General features: G+C 29.1%; 1 protein-coding gene across 1 annotated transcript; it reads left to right on the forward strand.

Moving 5' to 3' along the window:
* Window positions 1-9,494, forward strand: LOC114942574 (sodium-dependent nutrient amino acid transporter 1). Its single transcript, XM_029317967.2, has 9 exons — window positions 1-948; window positions 1,037-1,156; window positions 1,302-1,554; window positions 2,304-2,526; window positions 2,886-3,260; window positions 4,485-4,851; window positions 5,487-5,763; window positions 5,987-6,081; window positions 8,389-9,494. The coding sequence occupies exons 1-9, from the start codon at window positions 913-915 to the stop codon at window positions 8,524-8,526; spliced, it is 1,884 nt and encodes a 627-aa protein (XP_029173800.1). The 5' UTR covers window positions 1-912; the 3' UTR covers window positions 8,527-9,494.
* The last annotated feature ends 2,974 nt before the right edge of the window (window positions 9,495-12,468 follow it).

Raw genomic sequence — 12,468 nt, forward strand, 5'->3', positions numbered from 1 at the left:
TCTGTGCATTTCGAGTTTCCGTGCAAAGATCCTTGAGGATATATTGTCAAAAGACAATTTACAGTTAAACCGGTTTATTGCTCGTTACATCATGAAAGAGAGGATGAAAACTGAAGCATGTGCGATGAGAAAATAAACTAGTGTATATTTAATCGGCAAAGGATAACTTTATCCGACTTGACGCGGATTTGTTGACCAATCCGCGACACAGATCTCGAGAACCTCGTTCTCGAATCATGTGTGAATGCGGGAACGCGTATAGGTATCTTTATCTTTGTATCGTCGTCCGGGAGTCGCGCGTGTGAAGATGTTCTCGTAATAAGTGAAATTGTGTTTCCCGGGTTATTAGACAGATCGCTATCTTCGTTGAAGGCAACAACGAGACTTTTATAGTTACTCACTGAACACGGATTTAATTAATCACTTTACCGTACCTGACGGAGCAAATTCTCTTAAATTTCTAACAAAAGCGTGGATTAGTAATAGAAAAAAAATAGTGCACTAGATTTAAAATTACAAAGTAAATGATTGTGTGGTCGTTTAAGTGTTAAATTTATCGCAATATTTCACTACTTTATAAAATCTTATAGGTGTATTTTTTATTTTTGCAAATAAAATATAAAATGTAAATTTTGTAAGAAAGAGAGAAAAAGATTGACGTGATCTTTTTCAAGTAAAGCATCGTGAAATCACTGGTTTGAATAAGCCGGTATCTTATCGCAAAGTATTCGCGAGTGAAAATAGGATAAAGATTGCCAACCAAATCTTGGCTTGATCATTATCAGTAGAAGTCCGAGGTAGTTTTTCGCACACGATTTAATTAGCACTCTGTCGCTAGGGAGAGACTTCAATATATTCCTTAAAGATTAACCTTCATTTTCTTTCGTGTTTCTTATTTTTGTGCAACTCGCAATGGCAAAGACGGAAAAGAATGAAAATAACATTTATGTAAGATATTTGTTTTAATTATATAATAAAAGATAGTTTCTTCGAATTTTATATTAAATTTATTTAAATATCGCAAATTGTCTTTTAGAAACAAAGTGGATATATTAACGAGGCTTTCCAATTAGACGGTTTTGATTCTCACGAAAATATTCCGCCCGATTATAAAACAGCGCATCTTGACAAACAGCAGGAACATTCCGAAAACTCAGTGTGTATACATACATACATATATATATGTATATATATTGTATATATATATATATATATATATATATATATATATATATTACTTATACGTGATTAAGACAATAAAAAAATATAGTTATAAATTGATAAAATACAAATTATTCCAGGTGGTCGCTAAAGAAGCTGAATGGGGAGGCAGACTACAATTTCTGATGGCTTGTATAGCCACTTCTGTTGGGTTGGGAAACGTGTGGAGATTTCCATTCACCGCATACGAGAACGGAGGTGGTGCCTTTCTAATACCTTACATTATAGTTCTGATTTTGGTCGGGAAACCGTTTTATCTCTTAGAAGCACTACTGGGACAATTTACCAATAGATCCTGCGCGAAAACATGGTACATGACACCAGCCATGAAGGGTGAGATGATATTTGTTTTCTGTTCCTGCACTAGTTGATCTGTACATACTAGTGCAATGAGTTAGAGTGGCAAAACATACTTATCTCATTCTAATTTATTGCATCAGTGTGCACTAATTCACCAGCAGAAAAGAACAAACCCGATTAATCAAGTGAAATTCAAACAATGAGTGTTCTCTATTGTTGCACTAGTGAACTAGTGCAGACTGTTGCAGTAAATTAGAATGACACAAAATATATTTGTCTCACTCTAACTTATTGCACTAGTTCATCAGTGCAGCAATAAAGAACAAACTTAAAGTTGCATTTGTTTATAGTAGATTTAGGATTTTTTTCTTTATTGCTCCACTGGTGAACTAGTGCACACTCTGATGCAGTAAAGTTAGAGTGAAACAAAATATACTTGTCTTATTTTAACTTATTGCATCAGTATACAGTAGATCATCAGTACAGCAATAGAGAACAAACCCCTGATTTAGCACTAACATAAGTTTAAAGTATAGATTTATAAAAACCAAGATAATGTTAAGATCTTTTTAAAAATTACTAGAAAAGAAAAAAGATTATTATAATAAAAAATACTGAATATTATAAATATAGGAAATATTGCGAAAAAGATCTTAAGAATTTCTTTTATACTTATATTCAAAAATTAATTTTATAATAGATTTGTTTTTCAATTCTTCAAATAAAATTCTTCTTGATCCTTGAACATTGAGACTATGTAGCACATCGAGATCTACTTTTAGGTTTAGGCTACTCACAAGCCTACGCCGCGTTCTGTGTCGTTTCGTACTACTGCGCTCTGATGGCATTGACCTTGTACTACTTGGTAATGAGTTTCCAGTCTGAGTTGCCGTGGTCGGTCTGTCGCACGGAATGGCAAAATTATTGTATTGATGCTTCCTCGAACGGCAGTATCCCCGAAACTCGCAATGTTACTGTTCGAAGTTCCGCAGAGCTGTATTTCAGGTTTAAAAATAAAACAATTTTTAATCATTTTTTCTCAGTCCTCTTTTAAACATCTTGCTTTATATTAAAAAGAGGAATAAATCTAAAACAAAATTTATGTTAACATTATTATTAAGCAGTAATCATAAATAAGTAATTATTATAATTAACTTAACTTGTATAAAAGATACTAAAAATCTTGCAGTCACTCATCATTTTTTATTAAAGATGCAAACTTTTTTTATTATTTTGATATAAAGAATAAGTTGGCCAAATATTTCGTAAACACCCTGTATTCTTTTAGTTTCAAAATCTTATTTTTCATTCCTTTGGGAAAATTCGACAAACATGACTTTTTAAAATCCTTGCATAATTTTCAGGAAAGTAGTGTTGCAAGAATACGAGTCAATTGAGAGCGGTATCGGCGCGCCATCCTGGCAACTGGCAATATGTCTATTTCTCAGTTGGGCTTGTATCTTTGGAGTGCTCTTCCGCGGCGTGAAGAGTACGGGCAAAGCCGTTTACTTTCTTGCATTATTTCCTTACGTCGTGATGATAGCTCTGTTGATCAGAGCCATAACTCTAGAAGGCGCTGTCAACGGCATTCTTTTCTTTATCACGCCGAAATGGGACGCTTTGTGGAAGCCTAACGTCTGGTACGCCGCTATTACGCAATGCTTCTTCTCATTGTCGGTCTGCTTCGGCCCAATCATCAGTTACTCATCCTACAACAACTTCGGGCACAGAGTAGACAGGTAAAAAGATCATTGGATCTTAAAATTTAAGGATTTACAACGTTTTCTAAATGTTCGAGTTCTCTACTTAAAAATTTTCTATTTGTACACTTCATTGTTAAATATGTTCAATATTAGGCTTGTTTTCTATTCCTGCACAGTTCAGCCAGTGCAAGTACAGAAAACAAGCCTAATATGACTGGGAAGTCATAACTAAGGGATTAGTTACCACGAACAATATTTGAGACAATATTCTTATACTCGTTTTAACATATCCATTGTCACTGATTGTAACAATGCGATTTTTGAGGTGATCCAGAATTGTGGGCAATAGTGGTATGTACCCAACATTCTTAACGAACTTCCCTGAAAAGGAAAAATCATACGGTGTAAGATCGGTGAAGACCTAAACTCTAAAAGGCTAAATATAGAGCACCAAATCATAAAATACCATATTTTGGGGAGGGATGTTAAGAACCGGAATATAAGACGTCTTAAAGATATCTTATTGACATATCTTAAATACATTTTAATATGATGACTAAAAGACATCTTGATGATTCCTTTAAGACGTCTTATGTCCCGATTTTAGACGTTTTGTTGTCTGGGAATATTGTGCTACCGTTGCTCACAGACCTGAATAAACTTAAAAATTACATTGTTACAACTGTGGGATCAGTGACAACGGATATACTAGAGTATAAGAGGAATTATTAACGTTTGTTGCTCGTGTAACTAAGGGGAAAACACAACACTTATAAGATAAGAGACAAAACTTATAAGATAAGAGACTTTGATAGTTTTTCTTTTAGTTGTAAAACTAATACTTATGTATTTGTATATAATATACATATAATCATTTGAATAATATAATCATTTGAAATTGGATGAATAATTTTCAATGAGATTTTTGTTAGTGCATACATCCACACACACACACATCGAACGGTGTCCAGAGTAACCACCACGATTGATCAGAAAGTCCTAAAGTTAATGTCCAATTAACAACGTGGACTATCGGATCCTCTCTTTTGAATAATTTTATAAATTGTATTTTATTTTTTGATCGTATCTTCCTTCTTCCTTTAGTCTTTAGAAAGGAGTGTACAAAATTGGAAAAATGTTGTGGTACAAAACCAATCATCGTAAATCATGATAATTGGTTTTATATACTTCTTTGCTTAAACTGAGAATAGTGAAAAAATACGCTTTCCATATTACCTTAAATATTTTATTTCATTTCAGAGATGTAATGATAGTGACAACGCTGGATACGTTTACTAGTTTAATAGCCGGTTGCACTATTTTCGGTATCCTCGGTAATCTAGCTCATGAGATGGGCACGACGGATATCTCCAAGGTGGTCCGCGGTGGCACTGGATTAGCCTTCATCTCGTATCCGGACGCTCTGTCGCGCTTCACTGTCGTGCCACAGGTGTTCTCCGTGCTGTTTTTCATCATGCTATTCGTCCTCGGTACAGGAAGCGCCGTCGCTTTGTGCGGCGCTGTGTTTAACATTTTATGCGATCATTTTCCCGGAGTGAGGCAATGGTTACTGGTACTCTGCGTTAGTTCCGTCGGCTACGTCGTCAGTCTCATCTACATCACTCCAGTATGTAAAATTAAATGCACTTGCTCTCAAATATTAAATGTCAATTTTATATACAGGTTGCACTGGATGGAGGGTGGAAAAAAATTATTAAATTATTAAATTAAGAAATATTTATTTCAACACTGCTTAATAGATATTTTATTTTGAATATATATTTATTTGTGTGTGTGTGTTTTAAAAAAGATTTTCTTATGTCAAATAAATATTTTTCACATCAAATCAATATTATTAGTTTCAAATAAATAATTTATTTGACAGTGTTGAATAATTTTTTTCAATTAAACAAAGATATATGAAGCACATCATCTGGTGCAGGACAACAAACTAAATCGAAAAGTCCTGAGCCATTTTTTAATCTGAGCTTTATTTTTGACGTTATGAATTGTTAGTTATATTATGAAAAGTTAGCTAATTAGCGTGTGGCTTATTGTTAGTACGCTTACTAAGGCGGCACCTACGCTGTTTTCCGTTGTAGCCATACGCTGATTGGTAAACTTGAACAATTTATAGCGTCAAAAATAAAGCTCAAATTAAAAAATGCTTCAGGACTTTTCGATTTAGTTTGTCGTCTTACACCTAATGATGTGTTTCGTATACCTTTGTTTGGTTACACCCTTTATATGTTACACACACAGGGTGGTCAATGGTTCATAACGTTGGTCGATTACTTTGGCGGAACCTTCGTGGCAATAATTGTCGGTGTTCTTGAGATGATGACTATTTTCTGGGTGTATGGTCTTACGAATTTCCTTGACGATATGGAATTTATGCTGGGTAAGAGACTAGGTATCTACTGGCGATTATGTTGGTTCTTAATCACACCCCTGCTTATGATCGTCATATTGATCTACACGTGCGCAACTTACGAACCGCTTTTGTACGATGGCGTACGATTTCCTGATTATGCTTACGGTCAGTAAAAGTTTTTTTAGTATCTTAAGTCTACTTTGGACGATAAACTTATAAATTTATATGTTATGTTTATTCAATTCTTCAAATACTTTCTGCTATTACATTGCATATTATACAATGTAGAGAGAAATTCTATTGTTATAAATTGTCTAAAGTAGGTTTAACAATTGATCGCTTATTAATAACATGTATAAAATTTTTACTTTCTATTTTATTTATATAGGCATAGGATGGTTTCTACTGGCTCTAGGCATATCTCCTATAATCTATTGGGTCAGCCATAAAATTTTCAGAAAAAAATTTTCCTCCTTTACAGAAGTAGGTATATCTTTTATATACATCGGTGTTTTTTTATTTTAATTAATATAGTCGAATATCTGTGAACCTATGATTATGACGAAAAAATATTTTATATAAGAATTGAAAAGTTTCGAGGAAGGAAAAACTTCATAATTTTGATTTTTAATGAAGGTTAGTTTCAAGGTCATCTGAAGGTTAATCTATTCTTAAATAGAATTATCTTAATTTTTTGTATACTAAAAACAGTTTTGTCGATTCCTTGCAATGTTCGTCATAAGAGTACGGTGATAAAAAATGAATAGTTTACAAGATATTTTATAATTTGACATAATTTTACATAAACTGTAAAATATCTCGGTACGTATAATAAGAGGTCAACTGTTGGTTGCAAATTATATATTTTTTCGTAAAAACAATTGTTTTCTTTGCACTAATTGATTCTTCTTTATACAAAAGTATTAAGAAATTATCGAAAAATGAATATTTTACCCCAGACAGCACAGAATATTTATGATAAAGATTCATAAATATTTATGAATATACAGGGTGTCCCATTTTAATCGATCACCCCTTGTAACTTTGCAGGGAGCAGTCGTAGAGAAAAATGTTTCAGGCAAAAGTTGTATGGCTCCAAGGGGAACATAAGATGGGGATGTTGGCCTTGACCTTGCAATCAAATTTGAAAATTATTTGAAGATCAACTTAATTTTTTAACATAAAATCCTCTATTTTTATTACATATTCTTTTAGCTCGCCTTGAGAGCTTTCCAAAACACTATAATTAGATGTGTTTCGCGCGCGCGCGCGCGTGTGCGTGCGTGCGTGTGTGCGTATATATGTGTGTGTGTGTGTGTGTGTGTGTGTGTGTGTGTGTGTGTAAATAGGGTCTTATTTTAAAAAATTAAGTTGACCTTCAAATGACCTTCAAACTTGATTACAAGGTCAAGGCCAAGATCACCATCTTATGTCCCCCTTGGAGCCATACAACTTTTGCCTGAAACATTTTTCTCTACGACTGCTCCCTGCAAAGTTATAAGAGGTGATCGATTAAAATGGGACACTACATTTTTTCAAATATTATATAAATATTTTGAAAATGTTTTATAAAAACCTTTATTTAACATATTATTAAAACATAGATTAAATATTTCATATAATATTTATAATATGTAAAGATAAATATTTATAGTAATTATTTTGTAAATATTTTTAACTAAATTGTTAGTTCTTTCATTTATCGCTATGTGACGTACCTTTCTCGTATTTGATTTTCGTCGTGAGAATTATAAGAATTATGAGAATTATATAAGGCTGACAAAAACGGAAATTAATAAAATTAAAAATGTCATAAAATGATTTCTATTTTTGAGCTACTTTCTGCAACAGAATGTCTTTTAACATATAAATTTACGTATACAATCGATGTGTACGTAAATTTATTTGTTAAACTACTCTGTTGCCTAAGTATATTCAGTGTATATTATAATTTTATATTATATTTTAAAATAAATGTCTAGTAAGTTACTTATAAACATTTTTTACACATTTTTAACTTTTTATAAATGGCTAATAGAATTTGAAAAACACAAAAAACATTTAATCGACCAAATTTGAGATTAACTATATTAATATCGATCGTTTTGATTAAAAAATCGATAATTATGTCTTTTTAACTCATGATTTCTTACTGAATATTTATTTGAAAAAATATAAAATTTTAAAAATCTGTATCATGATTTAATAAATATATTTATAATATTTACCATAATATTTATTGTAAATATTTTCTGATATTTATGATAAATATTTATAATCTATTGAATCTAAGACTCCAAAAACATTAATAAAATATTTATGATAAATATTTATAAAATATTAAAATAATTATTATAAGTATTCTATAAATATTTTATAAATATTCTGTGCTGTTTGGGTACAAGATATTTTATAGTTGTAAAATTATATTAAATTAAAGTGTAAAATATCTCGTAAACTATATTTAATGTTTGATCATTACCCTTATAACTTTTTATGTCGAGTATTGAGAGTAATCGATTTATATAAAAAAATTAGAGTGGTTTTATTTTAAAAAATTAGATTGATTTTCAAATAACCTTGAAAAATAATTTCAGTTAAAATTCAACATTATCAACTTTTTGTCCCTTAAAACCTCTTAACTATATATTTTCTCACAATCCTATAGATTTAGAGATATTTGACTGTACTAAAATAAAATATCTTCTATATATATGATTATATCATTATATCAAATTCGAAAGAAAATCAATATTGGAAACTAATCCTTGAAATTTTAACACATTATAGTCTGTCAAAATGGCATTTCGACCTTCTAGAAAGTGGGGACCCAAGAATCCAAAGACACATATAGAATACGAAGCATTTACGACACAGAAGAAATTAATAAGAGTCCAGAGCAGTCTGATAAAGACATTTTTCAAATAAAAGAGCTAAGCTTTATTTACTGTTCCTCTATTTTTCTAAATTGATATTATAAGCTTTTATATTAGTTAAAATAACATAATAAAAAAAATAAATCATGCCAGATATGCCTGTGCGTATGTGTGTGTGCGTGCGTTTGCATATCTTTCTTTATACATATTATTGTACATATAATGTATATTATATTTTTTTACAAATTATTTATCTATTATATTTTGCACACATATACACACACATACAGAAAATTATGTTAAATCGTATTGTTTGTTAAATCGTACCTCTATTGTACTTATATTTAAATGGATAACTTTTGAAGAAAATATTATCTTTATAATTATATTGAGATAATACTTATTTACATTTTTGTATGCTGTAAAAAATATTTTTGTTTTGAAAAGAATTTTTATGATTATAAATATAATATTCTTATAGATATGTATCTTATAGATATGAGTCAAGTACTAACAATAAGGCCAACAACAATTAGAAGCATCGTCATCTCAAGTTATTCGGAACAATTTTTAACAAATATCAAATAATTTGGAGAAGATGGACATAATCATTGCCAGATCGAGGGACTTTCGTCAAATAACGATAAGTGGTTCGTTTGGAGCAATGTATAAGTGTCACTCCGAGTTTTTATTAATAATTCTAAAATATTTTATGAATAACCGGACGAATCATTCTGCTTCTAATTGGGTTCTTACTTTGTTGAACTATTTTAATGGTTTCAATTCATTGTAAATATATTTTGCGTTTTAACTATGACTTAACTATATAACTTATATTGACTATGTATTGCGGATTTTTTATTAGAACTTTATGTATGTATTTATTTATTATGGGTATTTATTATCATTATTTTTTTGCGCACTGAAGAGGAGCAAGTAGAGCTCGAAACGTTTGTGTAATTATTATGTCAAATTAAGAATTTTCTTCTAAATAATAAAATAATTTCGTATTGCTCGTTACACATGGCCTTAATTTAATAATTTATCATTGTTTTTTAGATATGTTTTGTTGCAGACTGAGAATTATTGTAGAAAATAAAACTTTAATTTTTAATTTTTAAGAAATTTTTTAAATTTTATTGTTATATTTTAAAAACTCATAGGTACAATTCAACAAACCGATATTGTAAATCGTTTTTAATTTTTAATTTATGACATGAAACAATAATAAATTAATGTTAATGTTTAGCATATATTGTTGATAAAGAACTCATAGTTTTAAATAAATTTAAAAATTTGATCATCCTTTAATAATTTTATTGCAATTTTAATATTTATCTTAGGGGGTATACGATTTAGCATACTTTTCCCTTATACAGGGTGTCCGGTAACTAACGGACCAATGATTAAGGGCGGATTCTCTGGCCAATTTGGAGACGATTTTTCCTTAGCAAAAATGTTGAGAAGTCAATAATTTTCGAGTTATAAGCGATTGAAAAAAATAGGTTTTTTGAAAACTAAACGTTTTGGAGTTAAAAGTCTAACATAATTACATTCTTCAGTTAATTTCAGGTAGAGTTCACTATAATAAAATTATAATTTGAGGCTTAGTTATAAAGATACATAATGACAAATATTAGAAAGTTGTAAAAAATGATGACCTTTTTCGACATTCTTGCTGAGGAAAAATCGTTCCCAAATTGACCAAAGAATCCATTTGTAATCGTTGGTTCGTTAGTTACCGGACACCCTGTATATTACAAGTTACATATATGTATAATATGTTTTATATATATAAAAATACGCATCTTTACTCGAAATTCTTCACAAATAAGATATTTTTAAAATATCTTAGCACCTAATAATGAAAGCAAAATTGTGTATAACGAGACAATAAGATGTGCCTGAATATTGAAAATACAGATCGCGTCGTTTTATTTAACTCTTTAAATTACATAGACACGAATATGTAAAAATGTATAAAATGTTACTGTCTTTTAATTAAATACGCACGTAATTAAAAGTTACCGATCATATTACACAAGATCTGGACAACCTAATTTATAAATTTTAACTGTATATATATGTATATTTAAAAGTGTACTAGTTTATTACACCTAGATTAAAAATTAGCCGAAATAAAATATGTATTAGAGAAATCCGCTTGATTGTTTTTATTATCACATTTTTAAATTTATCTCACTCTCACTCGATAATTGAAAATTTGTCGTTTTGATAAATCATTTCTCGTTTATTTGTACTTAAAATCAAGAAAGTTACAATGATATTATGCAACTAATTTGTACAGTAGACATTGAAATTTTTACATATATACACTACTAAAAAATAGAAAACACTTTTATAGTCTAAAAAAAATTAGGCTATTTTCAAATTGCTGGAACTAGGTGAAAAATCATTATTAGATTAAAAATTACAAAAGTTGAAATTTCAATTTTAAAATTAAAAAATTTTGAAATTTGAAATTTTAATTTTAACTTGTGTGTAGAATCGGTGATTTTAAACAAAATTTTATATCTTTCAGTTCTGTGCTTTAAAAAATAACACATTGTTTTGTTCCTTAAAATTATATATTTTTTGTATTCTGCAGCTCGATAAAAAATCTCTCTCAAAAAATTCTACTCAAGTTTCATAAAAGTATTATAATTTTATCTACATATAAAATGCTTTTTAAAATTTTCCTATTTTTTTACCAAGTTATATGATTTTCAAAGTAAACTTACAAATTGATAAGCTTTAAAATACTTTTTCCATTTTTAGTATACGATGATTTTTCATAAGGTTTTAGTGATATGAAAATAACATAATTTTTAGGGTATAAAAACTTTTTTATTGTTTTCTTTTCTTTTAACTGATAGAAAAACAAAATCAAGCCAGATATCATATTGTATAAATATAATATTTATAATTTCATTTTGTCTCTTAATAATTATTAATATGAATTTATTACATGGAGAGACAATATTGAGACATCAATTATAAATAAACTATTAAATAAATTATAAAAGTATATATGAATAAACAATATATCATTTTTATCAACAAGCTAACTTAAAATATATAAGTGAAAAGCTATATGTAGTGTTAATAATTATTACAATTAAAATGTAACTATGCTACTATAATTAATAATTAATTAATAAAATAAGCTTATCTCTGAATTATTAATAATTTAATGATTTATTGTTGTTCTATTTTTAATTTCGTTATTGTATAGTTGTATATTAATCAAATATTTTCATTATATTATTTTTTGATGTGATCAAAATGTTAATCATTTTAATTTCATTATTCATTTAATTTCGATGTGATTACCGTTTATATTTGATCCATCTTGTTGCAGAATGCCATTTGAATTAGTCATTTTTGTATAGGCAAACTTTAACAGGTGTGAATCTTTTTTAATCAGACGGTATATAAACGGTACATATTGACACGGAAAAATTTAACATCTACGTTAAAAATTACCTGTTATTATTTCCATAGAAAAATATTCCACTGTACACATATCTGTGTCATATATTCTTTCTGTATTCTTCTGTAATTTAAAAAAATTGTTCTCTTATTTCTGTCTCCTCGTATTATAGAGAAACAAAGAATTAAACGCAATGAAAAATAAACAAAAAAAGAAAGATTATATAATATATACATAATAATAACCTATTATTAATACATAATAAGTGTGTTATACGAACAGGAAAATTTATGTGAAAAACAAAAATAAGTGAACAATGTGATAGATAAAAATTACAAAAGCTGATCGCAGATTTACATTTAATCCGTCTTATTGTTATTAGACTGTTATTTGGATTTTACGTGGACAAATCTAGAAGATATTAAAAAAGAGGAAAAAAAGAAAAATCTTTTATTAAGCATTATTACTGTGATTAACAATGAGTCGTGCGCTTTAATCCGACAGAAAGAACTGTGTTATTGTGTGCATGTGTTGTTCAGATCCGTATACACGCGTTGAATG

The sequence above is a fragment of the Nylanderia fulva genome, unplaced genomic scaffold (genome assembly GCF_048542155.1).
Source record: "Nylanderia fulva isolate GAGA-0341 unplaced genomic scaffold, ASM4854215v1 Scaffold55, whole genome shotgun sequence".
In the NCBI taxonomy this organism is placed as follows: Eukaryota; Metazoa; Arthropoda; class Insecta; order Hymenoptera; family Formicidae; genus Nylanderia; species Nylanderia fulva.